The 18337-nt window shown below is 37.6% G+C and overlaps 1 protein-coding gene across 1 annotated transcript; it reads left to right on the forward strand.

Moving 5' to 3' along the window:
- Positions 1-250: 250 nt before the first annotated feature.
- LOC127079300 (monothiol glutaredoxin-S2) lies at positions 251-802 on the forward strand. Its single transcript, XM_051019705.1, has one exon. The coding sequence runs from the start codon at positions 360-362 to the stop codon at positions 666-668; it is 309 nt and encodes a 102-aa protein (XP_050875662.1). The 5' UTR covers positions 251-359; the 3' UTR covers positions 669-802.
- Positions 803-18337: the final 17535 nt, after the last annotated feature.

The following is an 18337-nucleotide window of genomic DNA, read 5'->3' on the forward strand; positions in this document are numbered from 1 at the left end:
AAGATTGTTTATTAATTTTTTCGTACCAAAATAGTGCACAAAGCTTTCACTTATTGGGAATCCGTACCAAGGACAAGTCTTTGTTCCAATTTCTTGCATTATGGATAGAAATCGATTCCATAAAAAGCTTGGACACACATAAAATCACTTTCATACAAATGCTATATGTTCAAAGTAGAAACCGACCCAAATATCTAATAGAACATTCTCAATCTTTTCACCTCAGCCACATTATCTCATAGATGCATTATTCAACCAAACACTTCCTCAAAATCCTTATATAAACAAACATTCACCTCTAGCTCAACCACACCAAATCACCAAGTAACACATTCATACATTATTAATTTCCATTATCAATGGAGAGGGTGACAAGTTTGGCATCAGAGAGATCAGTGGTGATATTCAGCAAGAGTAGTTGTTGCATGTGTCACACAATCAAAACCCTTCTAAGTGATTTTGGAGTGAATCCAGAAGTTCATGAACTTGATGAGATTAATGGAGGGAGAGAAATTGAACAAGCACTTTTAAGACTTGGATGTAACCCTTCTGTGCCTGCTGTGTTCATTGGTGGTGAGCTTGTTGGTGGAGCTAATGAAGTTATGAGTCTTCATCTTAATAGGTCTTTGATTCCAATGCTTAGAAGAGCAGGAGCACTTTGGGTTTGATTAATAAAATAATGATAAGTTATGAGATACTATATAGTAATGTATAATAATAAATCTGTTTTGGTTAATTTACTTGTATTTGTATAATGATGAGATTATATATAGTACATATGAAGCCGGCCAGATATATTAAAGTTATATTATCAGAGTTAATATCAATGTATGCTGCATCCAGATGATTGAGCTCGATGTTTAATGAGCTCAAGTTAAGGATATAATCGTTTTTAAAAAATTTAAGTTTGAATCCTGGCTGAAATATATATATACACGCTAATTATTTATTTAATCTAACAATTTTTTATATTTTAGAAAGTTATTAAAAATGTGTTCGAAAAATTTACGTCAGTACACTTTGTAACACCCCGATAAAATAAGATAATTATTTAAATTGAGTTAATAATATATTTATTAATTTAATTAAATAATTGGAATTTTTATTAGTATTATTGGAATAATAATTATTGGAATATTATTGGGATTATTATAATTGGGTTATTATTTTATTGGAATAAAAGTTGGAAGTTAGAAAAAGGTCCCATTTAGTAAAAAGGTTTATTTTTTTCACGTGAAAAGGAAAAAGAGACAGAAAGTGGAAAAGGGCAAAGAGAACAAGGGTTGAAGGAAGGAAAAGCTTGAAGCTCAGAGATTGCCGAATTAACTCAGGTAAGGGGGGTTTATCATCGTTTAATGGGTATTATGGGATAATATGTACTGGGTAGTGATAAACCATTGATTGATCTCTGAATTGGATGATTATGATGAAAGTGTGAACTTTTTGGATGAACGAAATTGGGTTATAATTGAGAGGAATTCGTAGGAATTAGATGTAAAAATGTTAGATTTTGTGAAATCGAATAGGGTATGATTTGTGTTAGAGAATATGAACGAATAATGTGAAAAATTGGATTGTGGAAGGTTGAATTGGGTAGATCTCGTAGCAGAGAAAGCCATTGCAGATCTGGAAATTCTGGTTTCTGGTCATACGCGTATGGCACTAGGCAATACGCGTATGAGATGGCATGGTACGCGTATGGCACTAGGCAATACGCGTATGGATGAGGAAGATGATGTTTTGAACGTAGATTGGTCTTTGTTGGTACGCGTATGGGGAAGTAGTACGCGTAGCATACGCGTATGAGATGGTGTTACGCGTATGGGATTTTGTCAGGAGATGGGTCATACGCGTATGGGGTTAGGCAATACGCGTATGGGCAGGATTGTGATTTTCCTGAGCTGTTGTTGTGCAGTTTTTAACTGTTCAGCTGAGTAACGTAATTCAGATGATGTATGATATATTAGGGATCATTTCCCGTTGTTTTGAGTAGTATAGGTATTAGTAGAGTGTGCTAATACTGTGGTTGTTATTTGGCATGATATGATATGCTTATGTGATAAAATACTGATGATGTGTGATGGTATGCATGATGCTGTGAATGTATCAGTTATGTGTGCATTTGTGAATAGACTGTTTTATGGCTTAGAGTGTGAGCCTATATCTATTCTTGAATTGTTGTTGATGATGTAGCATTGCTAGGTGATTAGCATGCATGTTGTGGCCTTTATGGTGGTAGCTAATTCCCATGGTGAGGAATTAGTGATGAGTTATTGTGGATTGTTGTTGATGTTTGCATGCTAGGTGATTTAGCGTGCATAGCATAGCCCTTGGGGTGGTAGCTAATTCCCATGGTGAGGAATTAGTGATGTGAGTCACTAGGTCTCAAATGAGTGGGACTAGTGAGCTTGGTAGCCGTACCTGGATTTGGTCGGTGAGGTTGAACTATATGTTCACGAGTAGTCGGTACCGCATGCATGGAGTCTCATTGCATAATATATGTATGTGTGGCGTATAATATGAATGGATGTATTCCAATATTATACGTGTGTTTTATGGTTGTTTTGAGTTTGAGTACGATGATGGTGATGATTATGAGTTGATATTGCCGTTGCTGAATATGTGTAATCTGATTAGGGTGATGATATGTGTTATATTACTTAGCATTACATGATATTTTATAATGCTTATTATATCGATTGAGGAACTCACCCTTACAACTATGTTTTCAGGTAACGAGCAGTGATTGAATAGAAGCTAGTCCTGGGAGTCTAGTGTAGTCCTTAGTGGGTCATGCTCTGGTAGATGTAACATCGGGATGGGATGTTTTACTATGTTTTCTTTTGGTTATTGAACAACTTTACATGTAATGTAGTACATGATTTGAATGTTGTTATTTTGTATCCGCTGCGATTTATGCAAAAATGTCTTATTTTGATTAAATAAATGAGCATGACAGGATATTTTGATGAATGGTGTGAAATGATTGTGTGACACCCTTCAGGGCATAATTACTCTGATTGATATTTTTATTATTTTAATTAAATATTTGGGGTATTTTAGAAGGGTGTTACATTAGTGGTATCAGAGCATAGTCGGTCGAGTCGAGTCGTAATTATTCTGTTTCCCCTGTACGGGATAGGTGTTGTGTAACCCTATCAGTACTTATTGTTTTAGCTTGTTGGGTTTTCAGAATAGAGATGGCTGGAAGAGGTAGAGATGATGCTGCAATTGTTGAGGCTCTGGGTATGCTAGCTGGAGTACTTGGAGGAAATCCGAATGTTGTGGGAATGGGAGCTGCTCGTCAACTGAGTGAGTTCCAGAAGATTAATCCTCCAATGTTCAAGGGAGCATACGATCCAGAAGGTGCTCAGAAGTGGTTGAAGGAGATCGAGAGGATCTTCCGAGTGACTGAGTGTGCCGATAACCAGAAGGTCAGGTTCGGTACGCATATGTTGTCAGAAGAAGCAGATGATTGGTGGGTTGCTACCCGCACTGAGTTGGAATCTGCTGGGAATGCTGAGATCACTTGGGCTGTGTTCAGAGAGAGATTCCTGAGGAAGTACTTTCCAGAGGATGTAAGAGGAAAGAAAGAAATATAGTTCTTGGAATTGAAACAGGGTAACAGGTCTGTTACTGAGTATGCTGCTAAGTTCACAGAGCTGTCAAAGTATTATACTCCCTATGCTGAGGCTGCTGGAGAATTTTCAAAGTGTGTGAAGTTTGAGAACGGGTTGCGTCCCGAGATCAAGCAGGCTATTGGGTATCAGCGGATTAGAGTGTTTTCCGATTTGGTTGACTGTTGCAGGATTTTTGAACAGGATACCAAGGCCAGAGCGGAGAGCTATCAGCAGAGGGTTGATAGGAAAGGCAAGAATCAGAATGATCGTGGGAAACCGTATGCAGCTGGCAGAGGTTTCCAGAGACAGAGTGGGATGAAGAGGCCTAGTGGGGGAGACTCCAGTGCCCCTGCTAAGTGTTACAGATGTGGTCAGGCTGGACATCGTTTCCATGAGTGTACCAGTGCTGAGAAGAAGTGTTTCAAGTGTGGCAAAGGTGGTCACTTGGCTGCAGAGTGCCGGTTGAAGACTATGACTTGTTTCAACTGTGGAGAGGTGGGTCATATCAGTCCGCAGTGTCCTAAGCCGAAGAAAGAGAACCAGTCGGGAGGCAAGGTCTTTGCTTTATCGGGTTCTGAGACTTCTGCAGATGATCGTTTGATCCGAGGTACGTGTTATATTAATGGCTTTCCTCTTGTAGCTATTATTGACACAGGTGCGACTCATTCCTTTATATCCTTAGATTGTGCTGTGAAACTTAAGTTAGAGATATCTGAGATGCTTGGAAGTATGGTGATTGATACTCCTGCGAAGGGTTCAGTGACTACTACTTCAGTTTGTTTAAATTGTCCTTTGAGTATTTTTGGTAGAGACTTTGGGGTGGACCTAGTGTGTCTTCCACTAGTGCAGATCGATGTTATCTTGGGTATGAACTGGTTGGTGTTTAACCGAGTCTATATCAACTGTTTTGATAAGACTGTGATCTTCCCTGAGGTTGAGGAAGGAAAGAGTTTGTTTCTATCGGCGAGGCAGGTGAATGAGGCAGTAGCAGATGGGGCAGAGTTGTTTATGCTGTTAGCGACTTTGGAGGCTAAAGATAAACTGGTGATTTGCGATCTAGCTGTGGTGTGTGATTTTCCTGATGTGTTTCCGGAAGAAGTGAATGAATTACCGCCAGAGCGTGAAGTTGAGTTCTCGATTGATTTGGTACCTGGTACTAGGCCGATATCGATGGCTCCGTACCGTATGTCTGCTGTTGAGTTAACTGAATTGAAGAGTCAGTTGGAAGATCTGTTGGATAAGAAATTTATTCGTCCGAGTGTGTCACCGTGGGGTGCACCAGTGTTATTGGTTAAGAAGAAAGAAGGTACTATGAGGTTGTGTGTGGACTACAGGCAACTGAATAAAGTGACGATCAAGAATCGGTATCCTTTGCCGAGGATTGATGATTTGATGGATCAGTTGGTTGGTGCGAGTGTGTTCAGCAAAATAGATTTGAGATCGGGTTATCATCAGATACGTGTGAAGACTGAGGATATTCAGAAGACTGCTTTCAGAACAAGGTATGGACATTATGAGTATTCTGTAATGCCTTTTGGTGTGACTAATGCGCCTGGAGTATTTATGGAGTATATGAATAGGATTCTCCATCCGTATCTAGATAAGTTTGTTGTGGTGTTTATTGATGACATTTTGGTGTATTCGAAATCTGAAGAAGAGCATGCTGAGCATTTGAGAGTGGTGTTAGGAGTTCTACGAGAAAAGAAGTTATTTGCTAAACTATCCAAGTGTGAATTTTGGTTAGAAGAGGTTAGTTTTCTTGGTCATGTGATTTCAAGAGGTGGTGTTGCTGTTGATCCTTCTAAGATAGAAGCGGTATCTAAGTGGGAAGCTCCGAAGTCAGTTTCTGAGATAAGAAGTTTTCTTGGACTTGCAGGTTATTATAGGAAGTTCATTGAGGGATTTTCTAAGTTGGCGTTACCGTTGACGATGTTGACTAGAAAGGGGCAAGCGTTTGTTTGGGACTCGAAATGTGAAGAAGGTTTCCAAGAGTTAAAGAGAAGGTTAACTACTACTCCTATTTTGATATTAACGAGTCCGTCAGAACTATTTGAGGTTTTCTGTGATGCTTCATTGTTGGGTTTGGGTGGTGTATTGATGCAGAATAAGCAGGTTATAGCTTATGCTTCGAGACAACTGAGGGTTCATGAGAGGAACTATCCAACGCACGATTTAGAGTTGGCAGCTGTGGTATTTGTTCTGAAGTTATGGAGGCATTACTTGTGCGGGTCAAGATTTGAGGTTTTCAGCGACCATAAGAGTTTAAAGTATTTGTTTGATCAGAAAGAGCTGAATATGAGACAGAGGAGATGGTTAGAGTTTCTGAAGGATTATGACTTTGGTTTGAATTACCATCCGGGTAAAGCAAACGTAGTGGCTGATGCATTGAGTCGGAAATCATTGCATATGTCTATGTTAATGGTTAAGGAATTGGATTTGATTGAGCAGTTTAGAGACTTGAGTTTGGCGTGTGAGAGTACTCACAATAGTGTTAAATTGGGAATGTTGAAGTTAACGAGTGGTATTCTGGATGAGATTAGAGAGGGTCAGAAATCCGATGTGTTTTTGGTTGATAAGTTGACTCTAGTGAATCAAGATCAAGGTGGTGAATTCAGAGTTGATGAGAATGGTGTTTTGAAATTTGGTAATCGGGTGTGCATTCCGGAGGTTACCGAACTTAAGAAGAGTATTCTGGAGGAAGGACATCGTAGTGGCCTGAGTATTCATCCTGGAGCTACGAAGATGTATCATGATTTGAAAAAGTTATTTTGGTGGCCGGGAATGAAAAGAGAAATTGCGAGTTTTGTTTATTCCTGTTTGACTTGTCAGAAGTCAAAGATTGAGCATCAGAAGTCGTCTGGGCTAATGCAACCGTTGACTATTCCAGAGTGGAAGTGGGATAGTATCAGTATGGATTTTGTGTCGGGTTTGCCGAGGACAATTAAGAATTTTGAAGCCATTTGGGTGATTGTTGACAGATTGACAAAATCGGCTCATTTCATTCCGATCAGAATGGATTATCCGTTAGAGAGATTAGCCGAGTTGTATATTGAGAAGATTGTAAGTTTGCATGGTATTCCGTCGAGTATTGTTTCGGATAGAGATCCTAGATTTACATCGAAGTTCTGGGAAGGTTTGCAGAGGGCTTTGGGAACTAAGCTGAGATTGAGTTCTGCATATCATCCGCAAACTGATGGTCAGACTGAGAGGACGATTCAGTCACTAGAGGATCTTTTGAGGGCTTGTGTTTTGGAAAAGGGAGGTGCTTGGGATTGTTATTTACCTTTGATTGAGTTTACCTACAACAATAGTTTTCATTCGAGCATTGGTATGGCACCGTTTGAAGCTTTGTATGGTAGGAGATGTCGGACACCTTTATGTTGGTATGAGTCCGGTGAGAGTGTTGTGGTTGGACCGGAGATTGTTCAACAAACTACGGAAAAGATTAAGATGATTCAGGAGAAGATGAGAATTGCTCAGAGTCGTTAGAAGAGTTATCACGACAAAAGGAGGAAGTCACTTGAGTTCCAAGAGGGAGATCATGTGTTTCTTCGTGTTACTCCGATAACTGGGGTTGGTCGAGCTTTGAAGTCGAAGAAGTTGACACCTCGATTTATTGGTCCTTATCAGATTTTGGAGAGGATAGGGGAAGTAGCCTATCGTATCGCCTTACCGCCGTCACTTGCGAATTTGCATGAGGTTTTTCATGTGTCTCAGTTGAGGAGATACATTCATGATCCGTCGCATGTGGTCCAAGTAGATGATGTACAGGTGAGAGATAACCTGACTGTTGAAACATCACCTATGAGGATCGAGGATCGAGAGTTGAAGCAGTTGCGGGGTAAAGAGATTGCCTTGGTGAAGGTAGCTTGGGGAGGACCAGCAGGTGGCAATGTGACTTGGGAACTTGAGAGTCAGATGAAGGAGTCTTATCCTGAGTTATTCACTTGAGGTATGTTTTCGAGGACGAAAACTCTTTTAGTGGGGGAGAGTTGTAACACCCCGATAAAATAAGATAATTATTTAAATTGAGTTAATAATATATTTATTAATTTAATTAAATAATTGGAATTTTTATTATTATTATTGGAATAATAATTATTGGAATATTATTGGGATTATTATAATTGGGTTATTATTTTATTGGAATAAAAGTTGGAAGTTAGAAAAAGGTCCCATTTAGTAAAAAGGTTTATTTTTTTCACGTGAAAAGGGAAAAGAGACAGAAAGTGGAAAAGGGCAAAAGGGTTGAAGGAAGGAAAAGCTTGAAGCTCAGAGATTGCCGGATTAACTCAGGTAAGGGGGGTTTATCATCGTTTAATGGGTATTATGGGATAATATGTACTGGGTAGTGATAAACCATTGATTGATCTCTGAATTGGATGATTATGATGAAAGTGTGAACTTTTTGGATGAACGAAATTGGGTTATAATTGAGAGGAATTCGTAGGAATTAGATGTAAAAATGTTAGATTTTGTGAAATCGAATAGGGTATGATTTGTGTTAGAGAATATGAACGAATAATGTGAAAAATCGGACTGTGGAAGGTTGAATTGGGTAGATCTCGTAGCAGAGAAAGCCATTGCAGATCTGGAAATTCTGGTTTCTGGTCATACGCGTATGGCACTAGGCAATACGCGTATGAGATGGCATGGTACGCGTATGGCACTAGGCAATACGCGTATGGATGAGGAAGATGATGTTTTGAACGTAGATTGGTCTCTGTTGGTACGCGTATGGGGAAGTAGTACGCGTAGCATACGCGTATGAGATGGTGTTACGCGTATGGGATTTTGTCAGGAGATGGGCCATACGCGTATGGGGTTAGGCAATACGCGTATGGGTAGGATTGTGATTTTCCTGAGCTGTTGTTGTGCAGTTTTTAACTGTTCAGCTGAGTAACGTAATTCAGATGATGTATGATATATTAGGGATCATTTCCCGTTGTTTTGAGTAGTATATGTATTAGTAGAGTGTGCTAATACTGTGGTTGTTATTTGGCATGATATGATATGCTTATGTGATAAAATACTGATGATGTGTGATGGTATGCATGATGCTGTGAATGTATCAGTTATGTGTGCATTTGTGAATAGACTGTTTTATGGCTTAGAGTGTGAGCCTATATCTATTCTTGAATTGTTGTTGATGATGTAGCATTGCTAGGTGATTAGCATGCATGTTGTGGCCTTTATGGTGGTAGCTAATTCCCATGGTGAGGAATTAGTGATGAGTTATTGTGGATTGTTGTTGATGTTTGCATGCTAGGTGATTTAGCGTGCATAGCATAGCCCTTGGGGTGGTAGCTAATTCCCATGGTGAGGAATTAGTGATGTGAGTCACTAGGTCTCAAATGAGTGGGACTAGTGAGCTTGGTAGCCGTACCTGGATTTGGTCGGTGAGGTTGAACTATATGTTCACGAGTAGTCGGTACCGCATGCATGGAGTCTCATTGCATAATATATGTATGTGTGGCGTATAATATGAATGGATGTATTCCAATATTATACGTGTGTTTTATGGTTGTTTTAAGTTTGAGTACGATGATGGTGATGATTCTGAGTTGATATTGCCGTTGCTGAATATGTGTAATCTGATTAGGGTGATGATATGTGTTATATTACTTAGCATTACATGATATTTTATAATGCTTATTATATCGATTGAGGAACTCACCCTTACAACTATGTTTTCAGGTAACGAGCAGTGATTGAATAGAAGCTAGTCCTGGGAGTCTAGTGTAGTCCTTAGTGGGTCATGCTCTGGTAGATGTAACATCGGGATGGGATGTTTTACTATGTTTTCTTTTGGTTGTTGAACAACTTTACATGTAATGTAGTACATGATTTGAATGTTGTTATTTTGTATCCGCTGCGATTTATGCAAAAATGTCTTATTTTGATTAAATAAATGAGCATGACAGGATATTTTGATGAATGGTGTGAAATGATTGTGTGACACCCTTCAGGGCATAATTACTCTGATTGATATTTTTATTATTTTAATTAAATATTTGGGGTATTTTAGAAGGGTGTTACACACTCTACATGACTCAAGGTATAAATTTATCTCACACGAAATACATGATACACTTTTTAATCTCCACTTTTGACTACTCTCATCTTGAATCTTGAACTGTCTTGAAAATAAGAGTGTTAACCTTGCAGATCCATCCCACACCGTCATATCATAGATCTACACCTTCAGTCTACACCTAATTTCTAGTTTCTAATCCTAATTCCCGCGAAAATTCCACGAATGGAACATTCTAGATCCAAACTCATATCTGCTTCAGGATCTCGGAGATATGAAAGTGGTTACCTCCAATATCGCGCAGAAGGTCTCCGACCAATCTTCCAATCTTGCATCACATCAATTATTTATCGTCACCACGATCCTTACAACGAAAATTTTGAAGGCATGGCGAACATGTAGGAACTTCTGGCATAAGTCCGTTATTGGAGTGTGTTGATCTCCACGTGGCAACAAACACTCAAGCAATAAACAAAGATCATATCACATCAAAATTACTAGATAACAACAAAGTAAACCAGTCTCCAAATGAATAGTTATCAATGGTTGAAGTAGCTACCACCGGGAATCATACGATACTCTGCAGTGGCGTGAAATGTTAGATATTCAGATTTTTCCCTACCACATCCTAATATCACCATTGAGATCCACAATGTTGTTATATTTAGTGGCACTCCATCGTCAGAACACTTCTTCCATCTAGTTATGTGACACTTAGTCAAGGCACAAAGACATTCGAGGAATAAGGAAATCCTAAGAATCACGAATATGGTCCTCCTCGTGGTCGCGAGGATTTCCACCGCTAACGGTAGCTCTAAGCGATACCTTGTAGGCAGTAGACTCTTAGCGATAACTTTTGATCCAGAGCAATTGAGCTACCATATATTCGTTGATCGGATCCAAACATATAAGGTAACATAGATCATTTGACCTTTAGTAACTCTATAGCTCACTCTAGTATAACAACGAAGATCGCGCCCTCTACTGAAAAGATTACGGGGAAAAAAGGTACCATGGACTCCCGAGAATGGTGAAGTGTAGTCTTTACAGGTGGAGCGGTGTATCCTCTAAGATGCCTACAGTCAACATTCCTATATAGCTTAATGATCGACCACTCCAATCCACTAAGGTTTTCAATTGCATGGAAAGAAACTGGGCTCGATCCATACGAACTAGAAAAGGACTCAGCGAAGGATTCCTTAAGAAACCTCACCTCCATTCAACAACGCTTTTGGCATAAGAAATATCCAATCATACACCGAGGAATCGACTTGTATGTTTCTGGTATGCACACCGTCAATTATGCTTCGGAGGTGGGTGGAGAGCGATGTCTACCTAAAAATAAAGGGGAGAAATTATAATGATCGTCCAACTATTCAAAAGGTACAATGTCGAGTTACTCCAACAATAGTTGGACATCTACGATCGGTAACAAGTGACGTTTACGGAGACATTAACCATTATGTATCGACCTCCAATAAAAGTAAGAAGGTGAATCCTGGGAGGATGGACGCAACACCAGACAGAAGAAAAGAAGATCACCTCATCCGACATTACGGCCAGTCGAGGAGTAAGTAAAGAAGAAGGAGAGCACCATATCCTTATGACTTCTTCTCAATGTAGCTGGAACACCCCCTCTTAGGAACTAACCACTCCAAGAGCGTAGGCGGTGGATCCCTAGGACAGTTCCCAATGACGTTAAAGAATCACAATAACTCTTCTCAATCAAAGCTAGCAATGAAGATCTCTGATTGAGACTATAAAGACCAAAGAACACGGCAAGCACGTCAACTCAAACTCTTATCAATCAGAGCTAGCAACGATGAAACTCCAATTGATACTATCAAATTCAAAGAACACTTCAACAACTTCAACTCAATTAGGCATCACCTCTAAAGGACAAATCTATGAGGATTCTTTCATCTAAAGCGGATACATTCAGTAGATGCAGCAGTGTTGGGTGGACCGAACTTAAGGTAAACTAATGGATGTAAGCGACGCCTACGAGGTGAAACAAGTTTCAATTTCCCCCGAGGAAAGCATGTTTTAAATTGCAAGAACAAAGAGCAAGTCTTGACGCAATAATCCCTCATTGCTCAGTCTGAGCCAAGAAAACTAGCAACCAACGAGGTGGGCTAGACGATTGCAAGAGGAAACAAAATTATAACAAACATACAAAGATAAATAAAGGCACAAAAAAGTAATATAAAAAGATATAAAAAATAAAAGAAAGTAAAATAAAATAAAAGAAGGAAAAATAATCAAGCTTCTGCGTCAAGAGACTATGCACCTAAATCACCCGAAAAAGTCCCCTCTTGAGTAGCCTTGAAAGGGTTAAATCCTTCAACATGGATATAAGCGTCCCGACAATATTCCTTATATTGATCCATCGCCTAATAGAGGACCACATACATATCTTGCACAGTTCGCTGAAGGGACTCACAAAACCTTTCCTTCAGAGTGGCCACCTCATCTTCGTGAGTTTACATAGCCTTAACACGGGTCTCCTTTTCTTACTGAAGTGTCTTCTATGTCTCCTTTGCACGGCGGTCCGCCTCAGTAACAACATTGGAAGTTTCCTTATGTTTTTTTTTCTTTACCTCAAGGAAGGACTCTAATTCAATGATTCAGGCAACCAAAGTTGAAGGAGAGTCATTGACTTTAACTTCTACTTGTAAAGCCTCGATAAGCTTATTCTTTTCCTGCAGATCGACCAACTCCTTTTAGAAGGTCGAGCATTTACGCTCCATGTCTTCACACTTTCCCTTCTAAGTATCCATCTCCTCGAAGGGATTACCTATAACTAGGATGTCCCCATTTCCAGTAGCGGCCAGAGAAAATAAAGAGGCGTCCCAATAGGTGGTGAATGTGGCCTCAAAAAGAAGCTCTATCTTCTCTCCCTCAAAAATATCATGAACAATAGACAAGTCCTATGTAGACACAACAATAATATATTCATTAGAAGTGATAGGAATCCTAGAAATAAGAATAACAAGAATTCATAGGAAAGAAGTAATCGATCCCGAAGCGGCATCCCAGACAGACAATCCCGTTTAGGGGTATCCTCCTCTAGAGGATAACATTGGTCTTGGCCCCGGTCCCTCTTAACCAAAATAGGAAAAGTATGTGGCGGATCTTCTACTGACAGGGTGGCACAATAATTGTCAGTTGATCACCCCCGGGGGCAGCGATAGTAGCCTTCGTGAAAGAAGAAGGTGCGGGAGTTATAGAAGGATGTCTGACGGTCCAGCTTGCAAGACCAATTTTTATGCCTTGAGCATTGGCAAAAGAGTAAATCATTTGCAGCTTGTCCATATTATCTTAAGATACAATTTCACATGTTAAAAAACTCTAGGACTTTATCCTCACCAAAGATCTATTTGCTCTTCGCGCGACCGACCTCACCTAGAATGGCGCGAGTATCAATTCGTATCTTCCTTTATAAAGAAGATGACACTTCACCATGTCCAAATCCCTCGGTATAACCGAGACCCTGGTGCATAGAATCCAAGTTCTCCTTCGTCATAACCTCTTCAATAGAAAGGGGACATAGTTTGAGGTGGTAAGAGTTGGCAGTAGAACAAAAGTGAAGCCAAGACCAATACTTCATAAATTTTATATTGCATAAGCGATAAGACTTGGTCGGGTCACATCAAAATTCAAAATGAGTCGTCGGAGTAAGAGGTTTCACCAGTATGAAGTGGCTTAGGAAATATCTCTATTCATCGATGAAAGGACTAGACCAAGTGCAATCCTGGTGAATTTTTATAAACCCCTGGTCAAGAATGCCATTATAGGAGCTATGCATGACGTAGGAAAAATTGAAGAACGGTCAGAGGAAAGGCTTCCAATACAGGTGTTATTCAATAAATTGGAACCCCTTCATGAAGGCCCAGAACCTATGATGAATCTGGCCTGCACACGAGAGGATTTACAAGGCAAGAGAGCTTCGTCTAAGCACGAGAGATCTTATAGTACGAGCAATGAATAAGGAATGACTGGCCTACACACGAGAGGGTTTATAAGGAAAGAGAGCTCAAAGGGTTCGCCTAAGCACGAGAGGTCATAGAAGGAGACCAGTGAATAAGGGATAGTTTCCCAAAGCACAAGAGGACTGATAAGGAAAACAAAGATTGAATGGAGTGGTCATAAGCACAAGAGGTATGATAAAGCTCACAATGATTGAATGGGGATTTGCCAAAGCACAAGAGGACTAACAAGGCAAATAGTGATCGAATTGATTGGTTATGATTCCAAGGCTTGATTATAAAGGAATTGATCCAAAGGATATCTGAGTATCAAAGAGAGTATGATTAACAATCCACTAAGGAAGAAATGATTGAAGTGCAATGGTGTTTCACTTGTTGAAGTGTTGAATGATTGATGCTTGAAGAAGACTTGCCACTTATATGATTCCAATTGCACTAAAGTCTATGAACAAGGATGAATGATTAGCTAGGACATATGCCCCGTACGTAAAGTCACTCTAGAAGAGGGTAGGAGAAACTTCGTCTCATCATTCCTCATTACTTAAGGCTCATGGCGTACAATTTGAATCACACTTGTCAAGTGTTGATACCTTTGTTGTGCTTGAGAAATAGTCCACTTTGTTGGATATGCTTGATTGATGTTGACTTTGAAGTCTTGATCTTGCATTTGAACCTTGAGGACTTGAGCTCCTAAGATTCAACATATTCAAAATAGCTTGAGCACAATGGACTTGTCCTATCAAGTGATCAAGGGTCTTTTGATCACTTGAGTAGGCTTGGGGGATTACAACATGATATAAAGGATTTGGTTGACCAAAGTGTCCTTTGGTCACCACTAACCAATGAGATTGAAAATATTAGTTGAACTATGTACAATAATAAACCTATTGAATTAATCAACTAAATAAAATCAGACAAATATGATTAAGGCCCTAAACTAAAGGAACATATATAAAAATCAAAATTTCCAAGCCTTAAGGGCAAAATGGTCATACGCCAAAAATAACCTAATTAGGACAAAAGATTCTAAAAACAATTTTTAATCAAAACTAAATTAATCCTAATTATATTTAATTATACAAAATAATTAATTAGTCTAATTATTCTAATTATTTTAATCAAATCAAGATCTAAATATAATCTAATTAGAAATTAATTAAATTCTAAAACCTAATTAAAATTTAATCTACGAGAAAAAATCTAATTAAATCAATTAAAGTTCTAATTAACCTAATATTCTAAATCTATTTCTAAGACCTGATTAATCTCTAATATCCTAATTAGATAAACTAATTATCATTATAAAACATAAAAATGAGCATGATTACAATACAAGATAAATGGGCCTTAAAGGATAAAAGGGGTGTATTCTAAAAGAAACACATCAAGTGCCCATAACTTTTAAGATGTCTACATCAATTGTTATGTTGGACAAAATTTCATAATTCTAAAAGAAACACATGTGATAATACAAAACATTATAGGTCACTTTGGACCAAAGCCATTGAAATGTGAAAAAGTCCAACTTCAAGTGCCCATAACTTTCTCATCAAAAATCCAAATGATGCAAAATTTAAGTCCAAATTCATTGTATTGAAAAGATATACAACTTTTATGTTGAAGGTTTTGTCATTTGAGGCTTTTAGGAGGAGTCGCCAATTGAATTGGCGACTCCTCTTAAAATCTACACATAGGCGCCAATTGGATTGGCTAGGGCAGGTGCCCTAGCCAATCCAATTGGCGCCTCCATTCAAGTTTTAAGAGGAGTCGCCAATTCAATTGGAGACTCCTCCTAAAAGTGGGGTATTTTGGGATTTTTTTTGAAACCATGGATATTTTAGAAATTTCCTTGAAAAATTGGGTTATTTTTATAAAAAAACTTAAATAAAACGGATTTAATAAATTGACTGAAAATTCAATAAATTGACTGGAAATTCATAAAGAATCTATCTAACATCCAAGATGGTGTTAACACTCCATATATCCAAAAAAAAATTACCATGATTCTCTTAAATCATTAAAATTTATTTATTTTTGATTTTTCAAAAAATATCATGTTCGCTCAAATAATTGGTGGAAAATATCAAATTTTACTGTTAACTAGCATTTTCGAGACAATTTATTAATTTTTATTGAATACTTTTCTAAAATATGGGATTTTCTATACAATACATGCATTTTTATCGAATATTTAAATATATTGATATCTAATTTTATGCAAAAATATTAGATTTTTACTAAAATTTATTTTTAATGCATTTTATTTGATTTAAAAAAAATGATAAAATACTATGTGTTTTTACGGATGATTTTGAAATTTTCACTATATCTGTATTATTTTACTAATAGTTGGTAGAGTTACTACTAAAAGAGAATAATAAGTGATCTAATACCTTGGGATGATACCTTTTTTTCCTCTTGCTATATGAGCTATATTAAAAATAAGTGTAAGAACATGATTTCTTTTGTGCCATTTAAAGATTTCAAAGTTTTGATCCCTCAACAAATTTAATCATCAAATTTAATGGCATGACATGGTTCATGAATTTTTTTATAATACTCTTTTTTAAACATGGCATCCACATATAAAAAAATTCATTTTCAATTATTTTAAAAATATAAAAATGTAAAACTAAAAGAATTAACTTTTGGTTAGTAAGTCCCCATTTTTTATATTAACACAATGAATTGATTTTTTTTTCATTACTGATTTTTTTTCCAGACTGTTCAAATCTAAATTCATTCAATTATTAATATATTATTTTTACATTTTTGTTTAGAAGTCACACAAACTAAAATCACATTTAAATATACTTTTTTAATAATATTCAATTTTAAAACACATTTAAAACCATACAAACTAAATTAGCAATTAAAAAACATATTTAAAATATTATTTACATTCAAACTAAAAACATTTATTTTTTATAATACAAACTAAACTCAATTTAAAAAAAAAACATTTAAAATAAAAATTTATTAGAAAGCGTTTAGATAAATTTTAAATATGTTTTTATAATAAATCATTTAAATGTGTGTGAATATTATTTTTAAAAAATAAATATTATAGTTTTTTTAATATATTTTTTAAAATTAAATACTTAACTATATTTGAATATTATTTTAGTTTTTAATTTATTATATCCATATGAATATTATTTTAGTTTTTGATTGTCATTATTTTATAATCACAATTACCTCGTATCTTAAATTTTGTTGTCTATTCAATAACTTCTAACCACATCAACAAATATTTTAAATTCAAATTGAAATTGGACATGATCTTGTGGTAGAGAAATGGATAAAATATTTGTCAAGACTTCATCATTTGTCTCTTAAGGGGGAGGTGAAAGATTCCTAACAGCCTTAACGGTAACAACGGCTCACCGCTCGGCGGTGGAGCGAGTAGTTTTGGAAGCATCCATTGTCAACTGATCTGATGTATGGTTTGAAGAAGGAGAGTTTGAAGTATGGCATAAGTGATCGGAAAATGGAGATTTGTACTTCGATTGAAAAAGATATGGATTTCTGACGAAGGTGATTCGATTGAATCAAGAGAAGTTTGATCGTGGAGAGTCGCGAGAATCAAAAGTCGACTCTCACATACGGCGTTGGTGTTATATGTGAGGATTATAGTTGATCGTGAAGTATGTTAAGGATAAACACATATTATTCACATTAAAGAAGATCAAACCCAAGCAAACATGTGCTGGCAATGCATATCCATATAGCTGTCAAAGTATATCAGGAAATTGTATCATAATTGTATTTTAAAATAGGATCTCTATTATAGGAAATTATAGACTAGACAATTATAGGTAATTAGTATACAGATTCTTGTATTCTTATATATATATGTACATCATTACAAGAAAAATACACAACAAAAATTCCTTTCTTCACATGGTATCAGTTTTTCTCTGGTTAATATCCCTCAGTTTGTGTTTATCATCCTGTTTCAATCCTTCTTCATCGACTCACTCACTCACTCGCATCATCATGTCCGACGTTCCACCACCCAGCATCCCAACCCCTTCACAAAACCCTCCGATCCATGACCAATCCGCCACCACCTCCAACACTGATCCCTGCGTCGTTCATCATTCCGACAACCCTGCAACTATCCTTGTTACACCTTTGCTCACAGTCGACAACTATGGTTCATGGAGCCGAGCCGTAACAATGGCACTTCGCGCCAAAAACAAATTCGGGTTTGTCGATGGAACCCTAACCTGTCCAAAGAAGGCCGATGATATCTCTAAGTGGCGCCGCTGCAACGATATGGTTGCAAGCTGGATTCTCAACTCGGTTTCAACCGAGATTCGCCCTAGCATTCTCTATGCTGAAACAGCGGCACAAATCTGGACCGATCTCAAGGAGCGTTTATCTCAGTCCAACGCTCCGAAAATCTATCAATTGAAACAATCTATCTCTGCCCTAAAACAAGAGGGCATGTCTATATCTCTGTATTTTACTCAGTTGAAATCTCTCTGGGATGAACTCCATTCCATCGCACCTACCAAACCGTGCATCTGCGGTAATGCCAAGAGTACCATTGATCAACAAAATCAGGACCGGGCCATGGAATTTCTTCAGGGCGTCCATGACCGATTCTCGGCCGTCCGCAGCCAAATTCTCCTTATGGATCCTTTTCCTTCAATTCAGCGTATTTATAACATCGTACGCCAGGAAGA

This window comes from Lathyrus oleraceus, chromosome 1 (assembly GCF_024323335.1).
Source record: "Lathyrus oleraceus cultivar Zhongwan6 chromosome 1, CAAS_Psat_ZW6_1.0, whole genome shotgun sequence".
NCBI classification, from domain to species: domain Eukaryota; kingdom Viridiplantae; phylum Streptophyta; class Magnoliopsida; order Fabales; family Fabaceae; genus Lathyrus; species Lathyrus oleraceus.

Bases quoted from the DNA above. Each gene is read 5' to 3' on its own strand.
- LOC127079300 (XM_051019705.1), top strand. From the start codon at position 360: ATGGAGAGGGTGACAAGTTTGGCATCAGAGAGATCAGTGGTGATATTC.